This window comes from Molossus molossus, unplaced genomic scaffold (assembly GCF_014108415.1).
Source record: "Molossus molossus isolate mMolMol1 unplaced genomic scaffold, mMolMol1.p scaffold_m16_p_12, whole genome shotgun sequence".
NCBI lineage: Eukaryota > Metazoa > Chordata > Mammalia > Chiroptera > Molossidae > Molossus > Molossus molossus.
The window spans coordinates 76,634,584-76,661,625 of record NW_023425347.1 but is presented as its reverse complement, the minus strand read 5'-3'; the positions used below and the strand labels follow the sequence as shown (position 1 = coordinate 76,661,625).

At 42.9% G+C, this 27,042-nt stretch overlaps 2 protein-coding genes across 3 annotated transcripts in view; one reads left to right on the top strand and one right to left on the bottom strand.

The window, feature by feature from the left end:
• RHBDL2 (rhomboid like 2) overlaps positions 1 to 27,042 on the bottom strand; it is a 138,154-nt gene that overhangs the window by 97,476 nt on the left and 13,636 nt on the right. The gene's annotated exons all lie outside the window — the stretch shown is intronic.
• NDUFS5 (NADH:ubiquinone oxidoreductase subunit S5) lies at positions 14,144 to 19,575 on the top strand. Its single transcript, XM_036257369.1, has 3 exons — positions 14,144 to 14,248; positions 15,993 to 16,210; positions 19,340 to 19,575. The coding sequence occupies exons 2-3, from the start codon at positions 15,995 to 15,997 to the stop codon at positions 19,442 to 19,444; spliced, it is 321 nt and encodes a 106-aa protein (XP_036113262.1). The 5' UTR covers positions 14,144 to 14,248; positions 15,993 to 15,994; the 3' UTR covers positions 19,445 to 19,575.

The following is a 27,042-nucleotide window of genomic DNA, read 5'->3' as shown; positions in this document are numbered from 1 at the left end:
AGACTTTTTAAAAAAGCCCAACAGTGATCCTTTGATAATTAAATAATTATTTTACTGCATATTTGAAGGGCAATTTGTTTCTTCCTTTTCCAGGGTAGTCACTTGTTCCTGGAAGAGGAACATAGCAGTAATGGGGTGGCCTTACAGTGGGATAGCCACGCCAAAACACGGGAAGGGCAGCTGTGGGGGCCATCAGAGTCCTGAAGGATGACCAGGAATAGGGAATACTGCCTCACTGAAGTCTTTTGTTACAGAATCGGTGTGATGTGCCCACTCAGTATTCCAAGTGTCAGCCCCATTCCTACTAAGTAGCTTTTGGCTAGCAAGCAGATAAGTTTCTAAAAGGAAAGTGACCGGCTGTTGTATTATGATACAGTTGCTTTCGGGGGCCACATGATAAGACCACACCACTGTGGCTGGGTTTTGGGATCTCTTCTAAAGGGACTAGATGTGTTTGTTTATTTTATCCAGAGAAAAGATGAATCCTGGGACAAGAAATGGAGACCTGTAAGGTAGGTCTTAGACTAACAAAAAGAGTTTTCACCTAGACCTTGATTTCTAAAGCTTGAACTTAGGGGCATTCCCAGGTAGGGAAGTATCTTTGTCCTGTGAGGATAGGTCAAGGCCAAGGAAAGAAGAAAACCTACAGACACCTATAAGAATGGGCCAGGACCTGTGGTCTTAGAACAGCCATATCTAGTAAGTTAAAGTATTTTGTGGTTCTTTTTTGTGTGTTTTTTTTTTTATCCTCACCCGAGGACATTTTTCCATTTTTGTTTTTTTAGATAGAGTGGGAGGGAGAGAGAGGAAGAGAGACAGAGAGAAACATCGACTTGAAAGCAGCACATCAAGTGGCCACCTCCCGCACAACCCCAACTGGGGCCAGGGACAAACTGCAACCAAGGCACGTGCCCTTAACGGGAACCAAACCCGGGTCTCTCTCTGGACCGCAGGCTGACCCTCTAACCTCTGAGCAAAACCAGCCAGGGCAAGATTTTTGTGTTTTAATTTTATTATCCTCTTTAAGTAAAGTCTTAAGCTTAAGGACAATGAAAGGAGTAAGTGTCCCTGCCTAGGTTAGGAGTAGAGAAGAGATCAAAGTTCTGAGGCAGTGATAATTGTTAAGAGTTCCCCAAGGAGAAGAACATCAGTGGACATAAGAATTTGGGCCAGTTTCCACACACGGTGAGAATCTGCCCACCAGGAAGGATTGGGTAGTCTAGTATTATAGTTAGAGGAATGGCCTTTGGATATTTGTAGCCCTAGAGTTTAGTTTGCTCTGCCACTAATTTACTATGTAAGCCTTGCCAAATTACTGAACTTTATGAGCCTTGGTTTTCTTATTTGTAAAACAAGGGTTAATTGTGTGTACATCATTGGGTTTTGTTTTCAAATGCAAGGTTAATCCATGTCAAGAAAGTATTTAAGCACAGCTTGGGACATAGAATATGCACTTGAAAATGTTACAGGAAGTTTCTTTACAGTGGTCTTCATCAGCTCTGAATACCTAAATCTTCCTTTCTGCAGCAGTGATTACAACTTTCCAGTATGAAGAGCCCTTTGTTAACATCAAAATCTCACATTCTCTTATTAGAATTTGTACTTTTTAAGTGTTTGGCTAAGAAAACAATAAAAGATGAATGACGAATCCAGTGATGCCTTTCAGTGTATCTATTTTATTCACTAAATCAGGGGTCAGCAAACTATGGCCTGTTTTTGTAAATAAAGTTTTATTTGAACTCTGCCACACCTATTCATTTGCATCTAGCTGCTTTCACACTGCAACTCCAGAGACTGAGACATTATGGGCCACAGAGTTGAAAACTTACACTCTGGCCCTTTGCAGGAAGGTTTGTGAGCCCTGCACTGTGGCATTGATATGCATTTGATAAGCTCACAAGGCAGACACTGCATCATGGATTGGTGGACACATGCCCTAATTTATCATTCCTAGGGGAGGTTGAGGTCTGATGAAAAAATCTGCTTACAAATGAAAACTGATTGCCAAAATGAGTTATAGAAAAAGCTTATGAACTTTTCAGAGAAATGATTTTCAAGGATGGGGACAGGGATTATACAGTTGGGTGGGGGCTTGGGGAAGGCTTAGAATGACTCATCTTTGGCTTCTTTTTTTTTTTTTTTTTTTTATCCTCACCCGAGGACATTTTTCCATCTTTTGTTCAGGTAGAGTGGGAGGGAGAGAGAGGAACATTGACGTGAAAGGGACACATCATGTGGCTGCCACCCGCACAACCGACCAGGGCCGGGGACAAACTGCAACCGAGGTACGCGCCCTTAGCGGGAACCGAACCCAGGTCTCTCGGGACCGCAGGCCGACGCTCTAACCGCTGAGCCAAACCGGCCAGGGCATCTTTGGCATATTTAATTTTGAAGTTTTAGATACAAATGTGGGTTATGATAATTTCATGTTTATCAGAACAAAACTTGGGTTTAAGGATAGTTTATTAAATATTGTTCTTAGGAACAGTGATTTCTTTGTTGCTGTGGTGAGTCCTTGAAAACAGCTTCAGAGAGTGCTACACTTTTCTATATCTACGGTTAAACTGGATCTTGGATGAGGTTGACACCTTCAGGAAGAAAGGAAAAGTTTACCTATGGAAAGAGCTCCAGCTACCCACCCCAAATCACACTTTCAAATAAATATTTAGCACTTCATTGGAGGGAGGGTGTGCTAACTTGGTCTAAAATTTCTATACCTGAAGTCCTCATGGGTCTTGTTTTTACTGATTGTTGTTTATAGTGCCTTGTCTCTTTTATTTATTTATTTATTTTTAGAGGAGGGAGAACAAAACATTGTTGTGAGAGAGAAACATTAATTGGCTGTCTCCTGCCCTACTGGGGATTGAGCCTGCAACCCAGGCATATGCCCTGACTGGGAATCGAACTGGGACCTCTCAGTCCATTGGGATGATGCTCAATCCACTGAGCCACACCAGCTGGCTGGACATGCCTTATCTCTTTTTATGCCAGGTTATCTGTGAGCTGGATAGTGTATTTGAAAACTTATTTGTAGAAATAAACAGAACAAGGATGAGTCATCTACCTCTAGGAATTTCTTGTTGCCTGTGCCTGGGAATATTCCCAAACCTTAATTTAGATTGAAGGATGGAGGTTCCCTGGATCATCCAGATGGTATACAACCACATATCGAGTCCATGTGAAGACAGTTTACTTTTGTGTCACCCATATCTTGAAGTGTAATACTTTGGAATCCCAGCTTAGGTGTCTATGGTGGGAGTTCCCACCTTTAGCTGGCCTTAGGTTTAACTTTTGTCCCCTTTGGTCCATGAGGCCTCTGAAAGTGCTGCTTAGACTTCTTCCAGATTGTGAAAGGCCTTAAAAAGCAAAGAGCAGCTTTGAGTTCTGTGCTTCCTGGGTTCTCATCTGGATTTTGATTCAGTAATGCCTCATTACCTAATTAGCCTTTTTATGCTTCTAAGAAAATGGTATCTCAACTGCTTATTAGCAGTTGATCAAAATTTCCTCATGCTCGATTTTTAGATAGGAAATTTTCTATGTACTTTTTGCTTATCAGAGCTTTGGTCCATGAAAGCTATTAACCTAGTTCGATACCCAATATACCTTCATATTAATGGGAGAAAAGTTTGGAAAGACATGAAAATACTGGCTTTGAGTGTTTTTCATTCGTTCAGCAAGCATCACTGGTGTTTTCTGAATTATTTAATTGTGGGAGGACAGGTATTTGAGTTTTAAAAGCCTGATATGTTCTGTTAAGTAACCCTATTATGTGTCTTATATCCTAGTACCTGACTTGGGATTAATATAAATATTTAGTCAGTTGGATTTTGACCCCTGAGAAGTGAGTACAGTCTAGCAAGGTATATAAGCAGACAAGATCAAAGTTGCTAAGTGTTGCCCACCCTGTGTAGCTCAGTGGATTGAGTGTCATCCTGTGGACAGAGGTCCCAGTTCGATTACCTGTCAGGGCATATGCCCTGGGTTGCAAGCTCGATCCCCTGTAGGGGGGCGTGCAGGAGGCAGCAATCAATGTATCTCTCTCACATTGATATTTATTTCTCTCTCTAAAAAAGAAAACATTAGAAAAGATACCTATTTTTAAGTTGCTAAGTGTTGCATGAATGATATAGGTGGTGGACCAAGAAAAATAGATGGTTCTAAGTAGGCTTCATTTGGGGAGGTGGAGTTGGAATAAGGTTTCAAAGGATGAATAGGTCTCAGGAAAAAGTAGGGATTGGGATTTGAAATTATCAAAGGGTAGGTGGTGGGAAATCATGGTGAAGGTACAGCATTCTTGTTTAGTCAGAGTAGAATACTCATGTGGATGTTGGGAAGAGGGCTTGAAGCTAGGTTATAGGGGCTAGGTAATGGAGGGCATTGACTACTAGGAGTTTGGCTCTTATTCTGTGGGGATCTGAAGAGTTTTGGGGAAACTAATTTCAGGGTAAGTACAGGACAGAAGGGCAAATAAATACCAAACTGGAGACAAGTTGACCCCGTTACGAGCCTCTTTGTCCAGTCAGAGATAACGAAGGACTGTACATTCCTTGGGAAGGATGATTAAATATGGCTCAGGCTTTGTCTGTCTAAGAAGAGCATGGCCCTTGAATCTTTCTAGTCTTACTGTCCCTCTTCTCATAGGCACACTTTCAAAGATCCCTTTCCTCTTGGCTTGTCTTTGCCTCTGAATTAATCCAGCTCAATTCTACAGCTGCTGCTGCTGCTATAGATTCTCTTAAATCCATCTTTTTTTTTAAATCCTCACCTGAGGATATTTTTTTATCTTCAGATAGAGTGGAGGAAAGAGAGAGAGAGACATCGATTGGCTGCATCCCACACAACCCCAACCAGCGCCTAGGACCAAACCGCAACTCAGGTACGTCCCCTTGACCAGAATGGGACCCGTGACTCTGGTCCGCGGGCCAATGCTCTAACCACTAAGCACAACCAGCCAGAGCTAAATCCATTTTCTTTAAAAAAAATTTTTAGCCCCTTTATTGATTTTAGAGACGGGGGAAGGAAGAAGGAAGGAGAAAGAGAAACATCAATGAGAGAGAACATGGATTGGCCACCTCCTGCTTGCCCCCCACTGGATATTGGGCCCACAACCCAGGCATGTGCCCTGACCAGGAATCAAACTGGCAACCTGCTGGTGGTGTGTGGGTCAACGCTCAACCACTGAGTCACACTGGCTGGGCTAAATCCATCTATTTTTTTTTAATTTTTTACTTTTTCTTTGTTGATGTTAGAGAGGAAAGGTAGAGGGAGATAGATAGAAACTGATGAGAAAGAACATTGATTGGCCACCTCCTCCATGCCCCCCATTGGGTATTTGGCCCACAACCTGGGCCTGTGCCCTGACCAGGAATTGAACTGGCAACCCCTTAGTGCATGGGTCGATGAGCCACACTGGCCAGGGGTAAATCTATCTATTCTTTTTTTTTTTAATCTTTATTGTTGAATGTAGAATGTATTACAGATGTTCCACATTTTTGCCCCCATTGACTCCCTCCTCCCCACTCCCGCCTCCCTCCCGCCTTTTCCCACACTATTGTCTGTGTTCATTGGTTATGCATATAAGTTCTTTGGTTTATCTCTTCCCACTCCCCCAGCCCCTTTCCCTTTGAGGTTTGTCAGTCTAGCAATGAATTTGTGCTTCTTAATCCCTTCACCTTTTTCACCTATTCCCCCAACCCCCCTCCCAACTGGCAACCAACAAAATGTTCTCTGTATCTATGAGAATGTTTCTGTTCTACCTGTTCATTTTGTTTGTAGATTCCATTGTTGATAGATATGTATTCATTGTCATTCTGTTTGTTCATACATTTTATCTTCAAAAAGACCCTTCATCATTTCATATAATAACGGTTTGGTAGTGATGAACTCCTTTAACTTTTTCTTGTCTGGGAAAGTTTTTATATGTCCATTGATTCTAAATGACAGCTTTTGAGGATAGAGTAATTTTGGTTGTAGGTTCTTGGTTTTCATCACTCTGAATATTTCTTTTGAGAAATCACTTGACAGCCTAATGGGAACTCCCTTGTAGGTAACTAGCTGCCTTTCTCTTGCTGCTTTTAAGATTCTCTCTTTGTCTTGAACCTTTTGCATTTTGATGATGATGTGTCTTGGTGTGGGCCTCTTGGGGTTCATCTTGTTTGGGACTCTGTGCTTCCTGGACTTGAATGTCTATTTCCTTCACCAAGTTAGGAAAGTTTTCTGCCATTATTGTTTCAAACAGGTTTTCGATTTCTTGTTCTCGCTCTTCTCCTTCTGGCACCCCCAAGATGCGAATGTTGGCACGCTTGAAGTTGTCCCAGAGGCTCCTTACACTATCCTCCTTTTTTTGGATTCTTTTTTCTTTTTGCTGTTCTGATTGGGCATTTTTTGCTTCCTTATATTCCAAATCGCTGGTTTGCTCCTTGGATTTACGTACTCTATTATTGAAGCTGTGTAAATTATTCTTTATTTCAGTTAATGCCTCCTTCAATTCTAACTGTGTATCCATGATTTCTAACTGGTACTTTTTTATGCTCTTGAGGCCCTCCCTAAGTTCACTGAGGTTCTCACTAAGTTCATTGAGCATCCTTATAAGCAGTATTTTGAACTCAGTATCTGTTAGGTTGCTTATCTCCATTTCGCTTAGTTCTTTTCTTGGGGTTTTGTTCTGTTCTTTCATTTGGGACCTGTTTCTTTGTCTCCTCATTTTGGCTGCCTCCCTGTGTTTGTTTCTGTGTATTACTTAATGAGAGGTATAGAGCTCACTGAGACCAGATGCTGCTAGTTTGAAAGAATTTAGGAAAAACCTGAAGCAGGATCCGAGACCGGCCAATCCTTGGTTAAGCAAGTGGCAACAGCTTGGGTGGGCTTGAAAGTTGGGCGGGGTGGGGCGGGGCCTCAGGAAGTCAACAGGGTGGGGCTACCAGTGTGAGCCAGGTTGCTGGAGTCCCAGATATGACGTCTGTCTGCTGCCCCTGGGAAGGGCTCACCAAAGGAACAAAGGCCTCTGACAGCATGTTTTTCCCGGAGAAAGCCCCCTCTCCAGCCCTCGCTCCAGTGCCAAACAGCTCTTCCCTGTATGTCTCTGGTGCCCCTCGAGCTGCCTCCCCTCCAAGCTTAGAGGGAGAGAGTCCGATAAGTCCGTGCGCGGGCCCTTTAAGGAGCTGCCTGGGGCATCAACATTTTTTTTTAATCCTCACCTGAGGATATTTTTTTTCCTTTATTTTCAGATAGAGTGGGAGGGAGGGAGAGAAACATCGATGTGAGAGGGACAGACACGTCCACTGTTTGCCTCCCGTACAACCCGCACCAGAGCTGGGGATGAACCACAACTGAGGTACTTGCCCTGGGCCAGAATTGAACCTGAGACTCATTGGTCCGCAGGCCAACGCTCTACTGCTGAGTCAAATGGGCCAGGGCTCAGTCTATCATTTTTTATGGTGCTCCTATTCCTCTGCCTGGAATTAAATCCTCATTTGACAAATGCATACTTAAGTGGCAATTGTCTTTTTGCTTCCCCATGGCAGAGTTACTTAATAACTTGATAAATGTTAATTGTGCACCTACTATTTGCCACATACTGTTCTGTGCTCTAGGACTATAGCACTGAGGTGGACAGATAAGGTCCCTGTTCTCTGTGGTACTTAATATTCCTGTGAAGCAAGAGAGGCAAACTAGTAAACAAGTTAATCCATGATTGAGAAGTGTTTGAAGAAAACAGAATGGTGATGATAGAAAGGAATGAGATGCCTTAATTGGATTGTAAGAAAGACCTTTCTGAGCAGGTATACTACTTACACAGTACTTCATCTTAAGCCTTTCTAAAGCTGTATAATGCATTTATGTGTCTACAGGATAAATTCTTCCACTACACTGAGCTCTTAGTGGCACCTTGAGCTATTATTCATCTCTATTCTTGGTTCCTAAATGATGAGTGACTAAATGAATTATGTGGCTGTTCCTCTCCTTGTCCAGTCATCAGTGCACTACCTGAAATTCTTTTATATATATATATATATATATATATCTTTTATATATATATATATATATTAATTATTATTTTTTATCTTCACCCAAGGACATTTTTCCTTTTGCGTGTGTGTGTGTGCGCGTTCAGATAAGAGTGGGAGGGAGAGAGAAACATCGACATGAAAGGGACACATCTAGTGGTTGCCATCCACTCGACCCAACCAGGGCTGGGGACAAACTGCAACCAAGGTACGTGCCCTTAGTGGGAACTGAATCCAGTTCAGTTCTGGACCGCAGGCTGATGCTCTAACAGCTGAGCCAAACCGGCTAGGGCTACCTGAAATTCTTTAACTGTCAGATCAAGTAACGTTAAGCCTTCCACAGGTTGTCTCTGCCACCAGGGTGAGAGAAATGTGATCCTTACCCTAGAGAAAAAAAGTTCACTATCTATGGTCAGAAATGTGATAGAATTTGATTTGATAAGTGTTCTGTGCATCCGGAGACAGAGCAGGGCATTTGCTGAGGAAGGCTACTCAGCTGCCCTGGCAGGTTCCCTCCACGTAGTTTATTTACCCTGACCTGTACTTAGGAAGGCTGACTCACTAATAAAGCTACATTTGTCTATAAAACCAGACTCCAGCCCTGGCCGGTTTGGCTCAGCGGTTGGAGCGTCGGCTTGCGGTACAGAGAGACCCGGGTTCGGTTCCCGCTAAGGGCACGTACCTCGGTTGCAGTTTGTCCCCGGCCCTGGTTGGTCATGCGGGTGGCAGCCACTCGATGTGTCCCTTCACATCGATGTTTCTCTCTCTCTCTCTTCCTCTCTCTCCTTCCGGCTCTATCTGAACAAAAAAAAAAGGAAAAATGTCCTCGGGTGAGGATAAAAAAAATAATAAAATCAGACTCCAAGGTATTAATTTATGATGAGAAAGAAATACACCTGGTGCAGTAGACTGCCCCATTGGCGTTAACAGTGTGCTTCTTCCTGAAATCATACCACTTGGGAAGCCTAATTAAAGTCAAGAGGCAGCTCCTCATATCAGAATGAGGGGAGTTTATTGTAGGGATGAAATGTTCACCAACATCTAGTCACCTCTACCACTACAAGCCTAGCATAGACTTTTCAGTTTGCTTCAGTGGTTCCGGTCCTGTTGCATCTTTAATTTGGTATTTTCTCTACCTACAAATGGCACATTCTTTTTGTAGTTTAAGTGGTTACTCCGGTTTCCATTATAGTACATGCCTTGGGATTCATTACTTTCTTTTTCAGGTTACTTTGCTTATTGACTTTGTTGCCTCTCATAGCTCCTGGGCTTGGGCGGTGAGGGTGAAGGAGTTTCCAAAGATCCTCTTTTCCCCAGTGTGCTGGGATCCGCAGGCTACCCATTTTATTAAAATCTGTGTGGCAGTGGTTTCAGATACAGGCCTAAAACTCCCAATGTGCTAAATTATAGATGGCCTATCTGTAGAAGGGCAATGTTAAAGCTTTTCTCAGGTTATGTCAAAGAGGTGTGTGAACACAAGGAAATCCTGCAGGTCAAGGGCAGAAGTCCTGTAAATGGAGACTTGGGGACTTCAGACATGGCGCATGCTCACGCAGCAGCGAAGGCTAGTTTTCAGAGGTTGGAATAGGGCCCTTAAATTATGCCATCGAGCCATCTTTTATGCCTTAAAGATGGGAACGAAGCGATGTTGGAAAAACACGGTGATCGCCTAGTCGGTGCATGCCTGGTAGGACCCCTTCTGGTCTCCAAGCCTCTTTCCCAATACAAAATGGAAGAAGCGACCGCTCAGACTTGCTTCTCTGAACGTCAAGTCCTTCAATTTCGTTGTAAAATCACACTTCCACGAACCAAAGGATCCACAAAACAAGGCAATAAGGTAAATGGGGGTTGAGGGTAGTTGGGGACAGAAAGGTGCGACATCGAGCCCCTAATACGGAGAGTTACATCACTTGTGATGTAAGTACAGTGATACCTCGGTTCTCGAACATAATTCGTTCCAGGAGGACGGTCGAGAACCGAATTGTTCGAGAACCGAAGCAATGAAACCAATAGGAAAGCGTGACTCCACAAAGCGTGACTCTCTCTCTGCACTCACACTGATGACGCAAGCAAGGCGCGCTGGGCCGAATGAACGCCATTCGGCTCATCTCGGCTCATCTCGGAAGTTCGAGTTCCAAATATTTGTTCGGACTCCGAGACAAAAGTTTCTCGAATCTCCTGGTCGAATACCGATTTGGTCGAAAACCGAGGCGTTCGAGAACCGAGGTATCACTGTACAATGTGCGCAATCCGAGCGGCCCGTGGTAGCAAGGACGCAGGCTCAGTTCTGGTGTGGGGTTTCTGGGGATTGTAGTTTTCTAATCTTTGCAATAGAGGAAGACATGTCACCGACATTGTTCACACACATGCTGACACGGCTGTGTGCACGGTCCCGTGGAGGGGGTCAGCGTATCAGCAGCACTGTTTTTAGAAGCTTACAGGGCTACTGGAACTTCAAGAAAGGCCAGCCTAGTAAAGGCCTGAGGAATTTGGGAACCCTTTACCAGAAAATGGCGTGGTGTACAGCTGGATGCATTAGGCATTTACCCGGGAGACAGTGGGTTGGCAGTGAGCGGGTGGGATCATTCCAGACAGAAGAACTTTCTCCTACAATTTGGAAGCATGACAGCTGAATAGGGTCTGATAAGCAATGGATGGGACCTGAGAACTTAGAAATGGAAAGAAATCAGATCATGAAGGATCTTGATGCCAAACCCAAGAATTTGGAACCCCCGCCCCCATATTGATTTTAGAGAAGAAGGGAGGGGGAGAGTGAGGTAGAAACATCATGAGAGAGAACATTCGATTAGCCACCTCCTGCATGCCCCCCCACTGGGGATTTGCCCTACAGCCTGGACACATGCCCTGACCGTGAATTGAACAGGCAACCTCTTGGTGTATGGGTCCACACTCAACCACTGAACAACACCAGTTGGGCAGAACTTTTCTTGATTACACTGACACCTCAAGCACAGACCAAGTGGTACCAACGACCTCCTCCTTGTGTTCTTGTTTGTTCATCTCCACTTCCATTTTTCCCTCTACCCTGGGGTTGAAATTGGGCAGCATAAAAGCCATTTCTAATGTGGGTTTTGTTTGGCCAGCACTTTCTAAAAAATTGGTTGTCCAAAATCTTAAACGTGAGGGTGAGGGGTTTCACATTTAAACAATGACAAAGCCTGGCTGGTGTGGCTCAGTGACTGAGCATTGACCCATGCACCAAGAGGTCACCAGTTCGATTCCTGGTCAGGCACATGCCCAGATTGTGGGTCTGATCCCCATTGAGGAGCATGCAGGAGGTGGCCAGTCAGTGTTCTCTCTCATCGATGTTTCTTTTTCTTTTTTTTCCTTTATTGATTTTAGAGAGGAAGGGAGAGAGAGAGAAACATTGAGGAGAGAGAACGTCAATTGGCCGCCTCCTGCGTGCTCCTCACTGGGGATCGGGCCCATAACCTGGGCATGTGTCCTAGCCGGGATTTGAACCGGCAATCTCTTGGTACATGGGTCGATGCTCAACCACTGTGCCACACCAGCTGACTCTCATCGATGTTTCTATCGCTCTCTCCCTCTCTCTTCCTGTCTATCTAAAAATCAAGAAAGAAAAGAAAATTAAACAATAACAAACGTTTTCTGGCTTCTCCTGAAAAATATGAAGATTTGACAGCTTGGGGCCCTGATTCAACTGAGTAGCTGCTGCTGCCATTAGACAGGACAGACATATGTTCTCATTTGTCATATTCCCCACCACTCCTTCCCATCATTCAAATTGAGACCAAGTACCAGTTGCCATTTATCATGGTGGTTTTGTTTTCATTTCCTTTTAGTGAGCTCTGTTTGGACTTGGAGGCATCTCTGTTGCCCATCTTTGTATTTATCTATCTTGGTTGGTATCTGAGGAGTGATACAATGAAATCAGTATTTTAGGAAGATTAGTCAGTGAAAAAGAGATTGATGTGAGGAGCTGGGAGGCAGAAAGGAAAAAATAAATTGGAAACCCGTGGAAGAATATTTGAGAGAACTTGGGAAGTAATTAAATATTGGATGAAAGATGAGGAAAAGACAAAATACAATTTCAGTTTCCTGCCTGAATGACTGGGAAGGTGACATCTCCAACATAAACGAGAAAGTGGGGGAAATGCAAAGGGTGTTGGTGATCAATAACCTTGCTACCACTAGTATCTTGTGGGCAAGCGCCTCAAGTTAACAATTCCTAAGCCCAAAGTCTGCTGGACCTGTATTAGGTATTCAGGAAATTCTTGTTGAATTGAAACTCTTACTGACGGGGGCAAGGAAGGGAGAATCAAAACCAGTAAATTGTGGGACCTTAGGAATTATCACCTGAGTGGGTGATTCTAGGGCTTAGCGGGTATTTAACTCCTTTGGGGGAAAGTCCTGAAGTAGATTAGGAATTTGATATGAAAAATGGAGATGGGGTGGAAATGGTATCATTCCTGGGAAAAGGATTTCAAAAAATCAAATTGGATGGCAGGACTTTTCCTGGAATACACTGAAGCAAGCTCTTGGCTGGATCATTAGGCAGGGGGTTTTGGACAGTGAGGCTGGGAAGGATGGAAGGCTAGACTTGTCTAAACATTTTTGAGAGCACATCACTTCAAAGGAAAAATGTTCAGCCCAGACCCCAGATAAATATTTATTTACAAGTTATTTATATGTAGCACTGCAGCGATACTATGTGCTTTATAAACATTTACACACACACACACACAAAAAAAAAAACCCCAAAAAATTTAAAAAATTAGATAAACAGAAATATTCTCTCATTTTCTTCCCACTCCCTCAGTGTATCATATCACACACACCCTATGGGACCCACACGGACACAGCACTTTGGAGGCCTGCTGTAGTCAAAGGGAGCCACTGGAGATTCTGAAACAGAGCAAGGCATGGTCTTTGTCAACTTTCCCAAATCTGCAAACTTTGGAAGCAGAGACACAAAATAACTGGATTACCTTAGAATGCCTTTTTTTTTTTTTATCCTCACCTGAGGACATTTTTCCATTCTTTGTTCAGACAAAGTGGGAGAGAGAGAGAGGAAGAGAGAGAGAGGGAGAAACATCGATGTGAAAGGGACACATCGAGTGGCCGCCACCCGCACAGCCAACCAGGGCCGGGGACAAACTGCAACCGAGGCTCGTTGGGAACCGAACCCGGGTCTCTCCGGACCGCAGGTCGATGCTCTAACCGCTGAGTCAAACCGGCCAGGGCTAGAATTCTTTCCACCATCCAGGAACAGCCTCAGTGCTTTCAACATAATTTATTTAATCCCCAAAGCAACCCTATACTGTAGGTGCCATTATGGTGCTATTATTTTCTTTTATTTTTTTAATCATTAAAAAAAAAAATCCTCACCTGAGTATATTTTTCCATTTATCTTCAGCTAGAGTGGGAGGGAGGGGAAGAGAGGAAGAGAGACACATGGACTGGTTGCCTCCGGCGTGACCCCACGAGAAGGGGGGGGACCGCAGCTGAGGTACCGGTTCTTAACCTGAATCCATGGGCCGACGCTCTAACCACTGAACCAAGCCGGCCAGGGTGTATTATTTTCTCTTAAAATAATTTTTATTGCTCTTAGAGAGGAAAGGGGGGCAAGGATCACTTTGTTGTTCCACTCATTTAAGCAGTGGTTGACTCCTGTATGTGCCCTTACTCGGGTATCAAACCCTCAACCATGGCGTATCAGGAGGATGCTCTAACCAACTGAGCTACTCGGCCAGGGCAATATTTTAATCTCAATTTGAGGGAACTGAGGTAAGCAAGGTTACCTCATACAGAAGTGGCGGAGCCAGAATTTGAACCCACCTAACGGGGGTCCACAGTCCATGAACGTAACCAGTACTGGAGTGGCGGAGGGGACACTCGTGTTTCTCTCCTGTGGCCTTGGTCAAGTACCTCACGAATCAAAGCTGTCCTGAGAGTGACTGACACAGTGCCGTTGGGCAGCAGGGACTCGAACCGCCCCGCCGTCTCGAACACGGCTCTCCAGGGAAGGTCGGTTTATCCATCGTGAATGTCTCCAGAAGGCAACGCACACAGCTGCGCAGGCGCACATCGTTAGGCTTGGTTCCTATGGTTTCCGGGGCGCGACGAGGAAGGAAGGTCTGCTCCTGGCGTCGCGCTGCAAGCGTCGCGCTGCGGACGTCCTTTGCGTCAGGTCTTCGCGTCGCCTGCAGAGCCTCCAGTACCCGCGGCAAGCGAACGGACAAGGGCACCGCGGCAGGACGGTAGGGCCTGCGTATGTCCGCGGGGCAAGTTAGCTGAAGGAACTTCCTTCCGAGATTTCTTTAACACATTTCCTCTTGGCTTGCTGGGTGTCCGTTCTGACTCGAACTCGGGGCGTGCTTTCCGCTTTCCCAGGCCCCTTCACCCACACAGCCAATGTCACCGAAGCCTGTAGACCGCACCGCTCGCGTTCTCCTACAGGCTGAGACTTCAGCCAGACGAATGCTTTGGCCTGCTAGCTCTTAACCTGAAGCCCACGCTCCTTTCCTCGGCTTTCAAGTGCCTGCGTGATCGCGGCCCTGGCCACCGCTTCAGCTCGTTTCGTTCTTCCCGACGTGCACTCTGCGCTCCAGCCACGTCTGGGTCTTCACTCACCCCCAAACACACCCAGCGCCTCCGGCTGTAACTCTGCCCTGATGGAATACTCTGCCCTCTGACCTTTACTTGACAAACTCAGCCCATCCTAAAAGGCATTTTCAAATCTCCAGGGCAGAATCGGTGCTTCCTCCTTCGAGCTCTTAACCCCCGTTGTCTGTCTTCCTTTGGGTTCCCAGTTCGCTGTGTATCTGTATTGTGGTACTTCATGTTGCAGCTGCTTCTTTCTCCCATTCCAGTGCCTGGAACGTTATTTAAAAGACTGGGTAGGAAATATAAAAATTAAATTCACCTATAGATCTGTCATTCCTACATAGCTGGATTGCCTTTTTGTGTGTGTGCGTTCTTTTGGTCTTCTTTTGCAGACAGTTTTTCTTTGGCATTATTGTCGTACTTTTCTTTATTTGACATTAAAATTTATGTCCCAGGTGTATTATCTTTTTATCCAAATATCTCATACTCTACTAAATAGGTACTGGATTTAATTATCCGTTTTAAGTTTTTTTACATAAATACCCCCCCCCCCTTTTTTTTAACAAACTATTACTGAATCCCTTCCTGGTCCCTGCCTTCACCTCATTCATTGTTCAGTAGGGAAGACATTCAAGTAAATAGTCAGTTATAGTGGTGTGCAATGTTCTCCTATGGGAAGTTGGGAATGATGTGTAAAGGAGGGACACCGGTCTCAGGATAGCTTCTCAGGGAAGGTGTCATCTAAATTGATATGGATAGACATATGTAAATAAATGTTTCTTGTTCTTTTCAGTTATTTCTTCAGATCTAACTCAAAGAATTGTGATTAAGTCAAAACATAAACACTCTTTTTGACTTTTGATAAAAATGACTTTATCAATATAGAGAGGATTTAAAAAAAAATTTTTAGCCTCACCTGAGGACATTTTTTGATATTTTGTTCAGATAGAGTGGGAGGGAGAGAGAGAGAGAGAGAAACATCAACGTGAAAGGGACACCTCGAGTGGTTGCCACCTACACGACCCAACCAGGGCCGGGGATAAACTGCAACCGCTAAGGGTATGTGCCCTTAGGGGGAACCGAACCTGGGTCTCTCCAGACCACAGGCCAATGCTCTAACTGCTGAGCCAAACTGGCCAGGGCAGTATAGAGAGGATTTTTATAGATTGTTTTTTAGTTCTAGTCCTCTTGTCTTCGGGTTTTGTGAAAGCACAGAAATTGTTTATCTGCCATAAACTGGGAGAATCTAATGAAAAAGTTTGGTGAGAAGAAATTGGGAGAATAGTGTAAAATATCTTTCTAGAGGGCTATTTATCGTAATAATCTCATATTTCTTAGAAATGTCTTATTTGATTGTACTTTTATGATATTTTATCTTTTTTTAATTTTCCATTTCAGCCATGCCTTTCTTTGATATACAGAAAAGGCTGGGCATTGACCTAGACCGCTGGATGACAATTCAAAGTGCTGACCAGCCTCACAAGATTCCTTCTCGGTGCCACGCTTTTGAAAAAGAATGGATAGAATGTTCACATGGAATTGGTGCTATTCGCGCAGAGAAAGAGTGCAAGATAGAATATGATGATTTTGTAGAGTGCCTTCGTCGGCAGAAAACGGTGAGGAAGTGATGGAGATGGGAGCTGAGTTACTTCCTTATGTCTTTGGGGCTACTTTTCAGTGTTTTTAATTGGTCATTGAGCAGTGACTTGCCCAATATGAGTTGGCAAGACTTTTGTGGTGAAACACCTCTACTTAGGTACCATGTCAAGGAAGTTAAATGCCTTCAGATCTGAGGAGGACCTGTTGTTCCTCATGTTCTTCATCTTCTCACAGATATTCTTTAGTATCATACCTTGCTGTAGCCATCAGGTTAGAAATTATATGTCTGTGTCTGTTTCTACTTTTGTAGTAAGCCATAAAGCAAAAAATATCAACCCCTCTTGGATGTTTGTGAAAATCTTTGGGTAAAAATATTTCAGATTCATTGATCCCCCTCATTGGGGAAGAGATTAAAACCCTGAAGGTCTGTTACACTGAACTTGATATAACAGTCTCTGAAATATTTATACTCCAGGGAAGTTGGAGGTATTAATGAGATTGCTTTAGGTGAGTCTAACCAAAAGTGCAGAAAGAAAAAGAAATGTTAACATATGGTGTCTTGGTCCTGAAGAGTTGTGAGTTGCCGAACTTTCAGGGCCCTATTCTCCCTTAGAGAATAAATCTTTAGGTGTGGGCTGTTGTTTTGCTTATTTCTGTGCTCCAGATATAACAAATAGAAATGTCATTAATTTTAGTTTTTTGGGGTTCGTGAAGACAGTCTAGATTTTCGGTTAAATTTATCACAAAGTTACCTGTCAGAATTTAAAATTTATCTTAACAGCTGCTGTTAGCATTTTCTTAAAGTGAAGCCAAACTTGAAAGGAATGCGAGGGTGTCAGGTCATAATTTTATATTGATCTCTGCAGGAATATTGATCAAGTGAGTAATATTATAATGTATTCTATATTATGGGACAATGAGTGGGTCATGTTTGGCCACCTACCACCTAATTAGTTCACAACATGATTGTTATTGTTAATCCTTACCCGATGATATTTTTTCATTGATTTTTTTAGATAGAGTGGAAGGAAGGGAGGGACAGAGAGAGAGAAAAGAAACATCGATATGAGAGAGACACATCAATTGGTTGCCTCCCGCACCTGCAATCCAGGTATGTGCCCTTGACTGGGAATCAAACCCACAACCTTTGGTCTTCAGGCCAGTGCTCTTAACTGTTGAGCCAAACCAACCAGGGCAGAAGAACTGGGTTTTGATGTGGTTCTGCCACCACTAGTTTTGTGACTTCAGGCAATTCACTTCTTTGTCTTGGTTTTCTTATCGAGAAATATTAAAGAGTTGCCCAAGGTCACTTCCTCATCTTGTGAATTTATTAATAGATGTGTTACTGTTTTAGAGGTCATCCTAAATTACTAGATCCTTCCCCCTAGGCGAAGAAGCTAGTGATTCAGGGAATTAGAATCAAGCACTGTTCTAAGTGCCTAGCCTGTAATAATGCATTTATTTCTTACAACAATCTTGTGATATGCTTTACTATTATTTTCCCACTTTGCAGTGAAACACTTGAGGCAAGGAAAAATTAAGGCCATTGCCTAAAGTCATAGTACATGGTGTAACTGGGATTTGAACTTGGCAGTGCTGGCTCCTGAGCCTGTGCTTATTATATCCACAATACTAAGTGATGATTGGCTCTAGTTCAGAGAAAGATTTAATTTATGGTGTTCTGATAGCTCAACCACGACTAGTCCTCTGTTGGGAAACTCTTTCATAGAGAAATGTTAAGAAGGCAGTCTTTTAAAAATGGTTAATGTTTATGTCAGTATTTAGGATACTAGAGTTTTTCTGCTGAAGTTATATTCTGGCTAATTCTTTAAAGTTAATGGGATACTTAACTGAATATACTAACTCTTCATGCTTTTGTGAAAACTTAGTCATTCACTAAAAAAATATGTATTGGATCACCCATTTTATCAAGAACTATTCTAGGAACTAGGAATATAGCAGTTAGCAAAGCAGCAAAAAGTCCCTGTCCTAATGGAGCTTATATGGTGGGGACGGGAGCAGAAAATTAACAAACAAGTTGAAAAACAGCGTGTCAGGTGTTGATAAGTGCAGTGGGGAAAATAAACAGGAAAAGGATAGAAAGCACTGGGCATGGGAGCTAAGTGGATGTTTTTAAAAATAGGTGGTCAGAGAAGATTTCTACAACAGAAGACATTTGAGCAGAGACTTAGAGAAAGTGAGCCAAGTGGATACGAGGGGACAATGTGCTGGGCAGAAGAAATAGCAAGTGCAAAGGTCCCTGAGCTGGACCAGAGAGAGCTAGGGGAAGGATCAGAAAGAGTTACGGGAAGGGTATTAAGACATAAAGTAAGAGAGGTAGACTTCATAAGTCTTTATAAGGAAGGATTTAGTTTTCACTCTCAGTGAGATGGGAAGCCATTGAGTTTTGAGGAGACAAATAAAGCAATCATGATTAGTTACTGTATTTTCTATGCCAAAGAATCCATATGAATTATGGCTCACACACCGTCTTACATAGCATGATTTGCTAGGAATGGCCTCTTTGAGAAGAAGCAGAAATCAGGGCTCAACAGTGACTGGTAGCTGAGTATATATCAGATCTTCATTTCAGTGTGGTAATAAGAGACCTATTGGCTATTTCTGTTTCATTCATACCCAGTGAATGGTCACCAGCAGCAGTGTCAGCTTCACATAGAGAGGTCAGGAATACATAAGCTATGAGATGATTTCAAGTTTTAATATTTTAAAAGATTTTAGTATGCACAAATATGCCCCTTAAAAATTTTTGACATATATAATAGGAACATTTTAATTATTAGATTTCAAGGAGATACTATTATATATACCAGAAGTTTATTTGTTAAAAGTGTTATATATAATTTCAGGTTCGTTTTTTAAAGACAGGTTTCATCTCAGAGGCCCTCTAGAATGAGAGAGAGAGAGAGAGAGAGAGAGAGAGAGAGAGAGAGAGAGAGAGAGAGGAAGGGAGGGAGAAAAACATCAATTTTGTTATTCCACTTAATTATGCATTCTTTGGTTGATACTTGTTTTTGCCCTGACCAGGGACCGAATTCACAACCTTGGCATATTGGGATGATGCTCTAATCAACTGACCTACCCAGCCAGGGCCTCCCCCGGTTTTAAATACTTTTTTCCTTTGACAGATGAAACGTCTGAGTGCCATCTTGAGACAGCGGAATAAGCTAATCAAGGAGGGGAAGTACACACCTCCACTCTACCACACGGGCAAGGAGGATCCTAGGCCCTGAGCAGAGCAGCTGCCGATGGCTGGGGGCTGATTTTCGTGTTCCTTCTTCTCTACTGGAAAGTTTATGTACTAGCAAACCTCTTTGTGAAGGAGTCTAAAAATAAAGGATTGCTCCATCTTACTTGTTCTATATTCTTTGGATCATACTTTTCTATGAGATTGCAACCTATTTTTTTTTAAGTTTGGATAAATGCCTCTATCTATGTCTTAAAAATTAGCATCTAGGTAATAATAAGCAGCATTTAATGAATTCTTTATGTGTATGAAGTACTTCAAATACGGTAACTCATTTAAGAAGTTGTTGCAGTGTCCTTTGTGCTTTCTGTTTGTGTGTGTGTGTGTGTGTGTGTGTGTGTGTGTGTGTGTGTGTTTAGATTTTCTCTTGATTTTTAGAGAGGAAGGGAGGGAGGGAGGGAGAGAGAAACATCATTTAGCCACTTCTCATGCATGCCCTGACTGGGGATTGAACCCGAAATCCAGGTATGTGCCCTGACTGGGAATCAAACACACAACCTTTTGGTGTATGGGATGACCTTTCAGTTAGCTGAACTACCCAGCCAGGGCCAGTATTTCTCTTTTTTGTGACAGGCTTATTTCACTTAGCATAATATCCTCAAGGTTCTGTAACATGTCAGAATTTCTTTCCTTTTCAAGGGTAAATAATACTTTGTACATATACACTACATTTTGCTTATCCATTCATCTGTTGACAGACACTTGGGTTGCTTCCATGTTTTAGCTATTGTGAATGAAACTGCTATGATTATGGGTGTACAATTATCTCCTTGAGACCCTGCTTTTAATTCTTTTGAGTATATATAGAAAAAGTGGAATTGTTCAATAAGGAAATTCTGTTTCTTCTTATTTTTTTAATCCTCACCCGAGGATATTTCTCCATTTTTTGTACAGATAGAGTGGGAGGGAGAGAGAGGAAGGGAGAGAGAGAGAGAAACATTGACGTGAAGGGACACATCGAGTGGCTGCCACCCGCACGACCAACCAGGGCCGGGGACAAACTGCAACTGAAGTACGTGCCCTTAGCGGGAACCAAACCCGGGTCTCTCCGGACCGCAGGCCGATGCTCTAACCGCTGAGCCATACTGGCCAGGGCTGTTTCTTATTTTTTGAGGAACTGCTGTACTGTTTTCCACAGTGGTTACACCATTTACATTCCCACCAATAGGTCCACACTTGTTATTTCATGGTTTGTTTTTTGTTTGTTTGTTTGTTTTAAAAAATTTTTATAGTAGCCATCTAATGAAAGTGAGATGGTATCTCATTATAGTTTTGATTTGCATTTCCCTGATAATTAGTCATGTTGCATCTTTTCATCTGCTTATTGGCCTTTTGCATAGTTTGTTGTATAAATGTCTACTCAAGTCTTTTGCCCATTTTTGAATCAAGTTTAGTTGATGAATTTAAAGAGTTCTCTGCATTTTTGGGATACTAATTCCTGATCAGGTAGAGTCATGTGCCACATAATGATGTTTTGGTCAACAGTGGATGACATTTAGGACAGTGGTCCCATAAGATTATAATGGAGCTGAAAATTACTATTGCCCAGTGTCGTTGTAGCCATTATAACTCACGTGTTACTCACGTGTTTGTGGTGATGCTGGTGTAAACAAATTGCTGCCAGTCATGTAAAAGTATAGCGCATATAATTATGTATATTACATAATACTTGATAATAAATGACTTTTGTATGTATTTACTATACTGTACTTTTTATCATTTTAGAGTGTACTCTTTCTAATTCTAAAAATAGTTTGCTGTAAAATAGTGTGCCACATTATGCTGGCAGCACCCTCATACATCTTGTGTTTACCATGTCTCTGGTTTGCATCATTTCCTCTTATGTGTGATTTAATCTCGTGATGTTTTATGGATTTAGTGTAGCCTAAGTGTACAGTATTTGTAAAGTCTACAGTAGTGTACAGTAATGTGCATGTGAAATTCATTCACCACTCACTGACTAGAGCAACTTCCAGCCCTGCAAGCTCCATTCATGGTAAGTACCCTGTATGGGTTTATCATTATTTATCCTTTATATCATATATATATATTTTTTTAGTGGGAGGAAGAGAGAGAAACATCGATGCAAGAGACGCATTGACTGGTTGCCACCCACACGACCCCAACCAGGGCCGGGGACAAACTGCAACCAAGGTATGTGCCCTTAGTGGGAACTGAACCCAGGACTCTCCAGTCTGCGGGCTGAAGCTCTAACTGCTGAGCCAAACTGGCCTGGGCCTTTATACCATAATTTTACACTTCCTTTTCTATGTTTAAAAACACCAACACCATTGTGTTACAATTGCCTACACCTAATGACCCATATCTCAGAATGTATCCCTGTTGTTTTTTTTCATCCTCACCATTTATACCATAATTTTTTTGTTGTTGTTGTTAATCCTCACTCGACATTTTTTCCATTTTTAGTTCAGATAGAGTGGGAGGGGGAGAGAGAGAAACATCGACATGAAAGGGACACATCGAGTGGTTGCCACCCGCATGACCCAACCAGGGCCGGGGACAGACTGCAACCGAGGTATGTGCCCCCAGTGGGAACCGAACCCGGGTCTCTCTGGACTGCAGGTCAACACTCTAACCATTGAACAAACTGGCCAGGGCTATACCATAATTTTACACTTCCTTTTCTTTGTTTAAATACACAAACACCATTGTATTACAATTGCCTATACCTAGTGACCCCATTTCTCAGAATGTATCCCTGTTGTGTTTTTTTTTATCCTCACCTGAGGACTTTGCATTTATCTTCAGATAGAGCAGGAGGAAGAGAGAGAAACATGGGTGTAAGAGAGACACATCGAGTGGCTGCCACCCACATGACCCCAACCGGGCTGGGGACAAACTGCAACCGAGGTACATGCCCTTAGTGGGAACTGAACCCGGGACTCTCCGGTCCGCAGGCTGATGCTCTAACTGTTGAGCCAAACCGGCCAGGGCATGTATCCCTGTTAAGTGGTGCGTGATGTATATGATTTACAAGTATTTTCTCCCATTCTGTGGGTTGCCTTTTCACTCTGCTGATAGTGTCTTTTGATGCAGAAAATTTTAAAATTTTTATTAAGTCCAATTTCTCTTTTTTATTGTGGTTGCTTTTGATGTCATATTCAAGAAATTGCCAAACCCAGTGGTGTGAAGTTTTTGTCCTGTTTTATAAGTTTTAGGTCATAGATCTATTTTGAGTTTTGTTAATTCTCACCTGAGGATATTTTTCTATTTATCTTCAGATAGAGTGGGAGGGAAGGGGGGAGAGAGAAACATCAACTGGTCACCTCCTGCATGACCCTGACAAGGGCCAGGGACAAACTGCAACTGGGGTATGTGCCCTTGACTGGAGTCAAACCCGGGACTCATTGCTCCGCGGGCCGTCGCTCTAACCACTGAGCCAAACCGGCCAGGGCTGTTTTGAATTCTTTTAAATATAGTTATTAGATGAGGATCCAACTTTATTCTTCTGCATGTGGATATCCAGATTTTGCAGCACCATCTGTTGAAAGAGTTTTCCTCATTCAGTAGTCTTAGCACCTTTGTCAAAAATCATTTGGCCAGCCCTGGCCAGTTTGGCTCAGCGGTTAGAGCGTCGGCCTGTGGTCCAGAGAGACCCGGGTTCGGTTCCCGCTAAGGGCACGTACCTCGGTTGCAGTTTGTCCCTGGCCCTGGTCGGTCGTGCGGGTGGCAGCCACTCGATGTGTTCCTTTCACGTCGATGTTTCTCTCTCTCTGTTCCTCTCTCTCCCTCCCACTCTACCTGAACAAAAAATGAAAAAAAAAAAAATCATTTGGCCATATGTATGAAAGTATTTCTGTACTCTGTTCTATTCTGTTGGCCCATACGTCTGTCTTTATGCCAGTTTCACACAGTTTTGATTACTGTAGCTTTGTAGTAAGTTTTTTATTTTTTAAATATTTTTTCTTTATTGATTTGAGAGAGAGAGGAGGGGAGAGATAGAAACATTGATGAGAGAGAACATCAAATGACCGCCTCCTGCATGCCTTCCACTGGGGTTGGGCCCACAACCTGGGCATGTTCCCTGACCGGGAATTGAACCAGCAACCTCTTGGTGCATGGGTCAGTGCCCAACCATTGAGCCACACTGGCCGGGCTTTATAATAAGTCTGTTATATAGATTTATGAACATGGAATATCTTTCATTTATGTTTTTAATTTCAGCAGTGTTTTATAGTTTTTATGGTGTAAGTCTTTCACCTACTTGGTTAGGTTAATTCCTAAGTTTTTTGGGGGTGGGTGCGTAGGAAGAAAGCTGTTTTAAATGGAATTGATTTTGTAATTTCTTTTTCAGATTTTATTAGTCTTGCAGCATTTAAAAAAATTTTATGTATTGATTTTATAACGAGAGAGAAAGGGAGGGAAAATGACATTGTCTTGTTGTTCCACTTATTTATATACTCATTGGTTGATTCTTGTATGTGCCATGATTGGGGATCAAACCTCGACCTTGGCGTATTGGGATGACACTCTAACCAACTAATCTACCCAACCAGGGCAGTCTTGCAGCATTTTGAGTCATAAATGTCAACAGTGGGGCTTGAATATAAGGTTCTCCTCAAAAGGAAAAGTACATAATTGGAAATACAGGATTTGGCATTTGAGTAGGGTCCTGCTTATTCTTTTTTTATAGAGCAAATCTTTAGCCAAGTGGCATTTTCTTAAGTGAATCGCTAATCAGTCATAATGGAGAAGCCAGCTGGAGTCTTTCCAGCAAGATCTGGTGCTATGGATCTGTGTTAGGTTATTTTTATTATGTTTTGTCTACATAAACTTTTCTGAATTTTTTAGTCACAATGGCTTTAAGTGTGTGTATTTGTTGTGTGTATATATTTTTAACCCTCACCTGAGGATATTTTTCCATTGATTTTTCAGATAGAGTGGGAAGAAGGGGGAGAGAGAAACACCGATGAGAGAGACACATTGATTGGTTGCTTCCCGCACAACCCTGACCAGGGCCAGGGTTGAACTGCAATTAAGTTATGTGTCCTTGACTGGAATCAAACCCACAACTCTTTGCTCCTCGGGCTGATGCTCTAACCACTGAGCAAAACCAGCCAGGGTAAGTGTATACATATTTATGGGAAAGGGCAGAGGCCAGTTCAAAAGGCCTGAGAGGAAAGCAGAATATTAATCAAAGCTTAAAGTAGGTACATAACTTTTCATTCAAAGATACCTTTTATTTCTGAGCTCTGGGTTATAGAATGAAGGGAAAGCAAACCTCATTAGATTATATTTACCTAAAGGAGAAAAAAAAAAATGAGTGATAAAATCCGGCCAGTGTGACTCGGTGGAATGATCGGGTCATTGCATGAGGTCCTGGTTGGATTTCCAGTCAGGACACATGCCTGGTTGTGGGCTCAATCACGTGTAGGGGGCATGCAAGAGGCAGCCGATCAATGTATCTCTCTCACATCAATGTTTCTATCTCCCTTCCCCTCACTCTAAAAAATCCATAAAAACTTTTTTGTTTTTTAAAGAGTGATAGAGAACATTTCATTGTGTTTGTTGGAAAGCATTGCTTTGATGTCTTAACAGTATATGAGAAGACTTCATTTACATTGGGTACTCATAAATGAAGGAAGACAGCAATGTTAGCCCTGGCCAGTTTGGCTCAGCGGTTAGAGCATTGGCCTGCAGACCAGGGAGTACTGGGTTTGAGTCTGGCCAAGGGCACATACTTCAGTTGTGGTTTGTGGTTGGGTTGTGTGGTTGGCAGCCAATCGATGTGTCTCTCACATTGACATTTCTCTTTCTCTCTCTTCCTCACTCTTCGTCTCACTCTGTCTGAAGATAAATGTAAAAATATCCTCAGGTGAGGATTAAAAATAATAATAATTTTAAAAAGACAGCAATGTTATGAGCTGGTCAAAGCAAGGACCAAGACTCTTATTCTTTTTTTGTTGTTGTTATCCTCGCCTGAGGACATTTTTGCACTTATCTTCAGGTAGAGCGGGCGGGAGAGAGGGAAAGAGAAGGAGAGAGAAACATCAATTGGTTGCTACCCACATGACCCCAACCAGGGCCGGGGACAAACTGCAACTGAGGTACATGCCCTTAGTGGGAACCGAACCTGAGACTCTCTGGTCTGCGGGACGACGCTCTAACCAATGAGCAACCGGCCAGGGCCAAGACCCCTGTTCTTTAAGTAGTTTGAATAACAAGGAGCAGAGTTTGGACTGGATCTTTTTGACCAAGTAGGTGGTAGAGAATAGAACTGAGGTTGGGGGCAGATGGGTCAGAAAGCTGTTAGGTTCTTTATAATCGATGATTAAACACTCGGAGAGGGCAAATTCCTTCTAAACAGTATCACTCTCCTGGCTGGTGCAGCTTGGTTGAGCATCACCCCATGCATTGAAAGGTCACTGGTTTGATTCCTGGTCAGGGTATATATGGGATACAACTGATCGATGTTTCTCTCTCTTTCTATTCCTCTCTCTCTAAAAACAAACAAAACAAAACAAACCCAGCATCAATTATTACCCTTGCCCCCTTCCTCCCCTGCACTCTGGTAAATGGGACTCAACCCCTTTGGCTTGTGCTTTTTAACCCTAACTGCTGCAACTCAGTACACAAGGGAGACCACTGAATGCTTTGGCAAGTACATTTAAATATTTTATTTAGCCCTGGCCAGTTTGGCTCAGCAGTTAGGCCCTCAGACTGAAGCATCACGGGTTCGATTCCTGATCAAGGGCATGTCACTGGGTTGCAGGTTCGATCCCCAGTCAGGGTCGGGTAGGAGGCAGCCAATTGATGTGTCTCTCATATCGATGTTTTTCTCTCCCTCTTTAAAAAAAGGTTTGTTTTGCCTGGTCGATGTGACTCAGTGGTTGAGCATTGACCCATGCACCAAGAGGTCATCGGTTCCATCCCTGGTCAGGGCACATGCCCAGGTTGTGGGCCAAATACCCAGTGGGGTGCATGCAGGAGGCAACCAATCGATGTTCATATCTCTCTCTCCCTCTTCCTTCCTCTCTCTAAAATCAATAAAGAATAAAATAATTTTTTCATTTAACTTTTTTATATGGGTAATTTATGTGGTTCAAAGGACATATAATAAAAAATCTATTCTAGTCATCCAGTTTCCCTTCCCAAAGGAAACCAGTATTTTGAGTATCCCAGAGATAATCTGCTTATACACACATACACACACACTTTTTTAAACAAATGATAGCAAATCATGTACATAATTCACTGTAGTTTCAAGAATGTTTCAAATCAGGTACATGAGCCAGTGAATGAGACTTGGTTGGAATCCTGAAAGAGAGGAAGGAGGTTTTTTCTGAATTTAATGCTAAATAGCATCTAAGGGAAGCCAAGGTTCCTGCAGGAAGCCCACGCCTACTATCAGTTGTTGGGTTGTGCCTTATCCAAACAGCAAGAAGTTGCTCAACATTTGTCAGCTCTGGTCAGAAGGCTGGGGATGGTGAGCTGGGGACATCAAGGGGTGAGATTCAGGCAACAGACGTTCAGTGGCTTCCTCTTGGTAGTTCCCTCTCAGGAAGAAGCCAGCATGCTCTAGATCAAAGAGGCCAAGTGGCTTGTAAAGCCTCATGTCCCCGA

Excerpts from the sequence above, each read along its gene's own strand:
- NDUFS5 (XM_036257369.1), top strand. The coding sequence starts at position 15,995 with ATGCCTTTCTTTGATATACAGAAAAGGCTGGGCATTGACCTAGACCGC. Across the intron at positions 16,211-19,339 it reads GCCTTCGTCGGCAGAAAACG|ATGAAACGTCTGAGTGCCAT; the intron begins GTGAGGAAGTGA and ends TTCCTTTGACAG.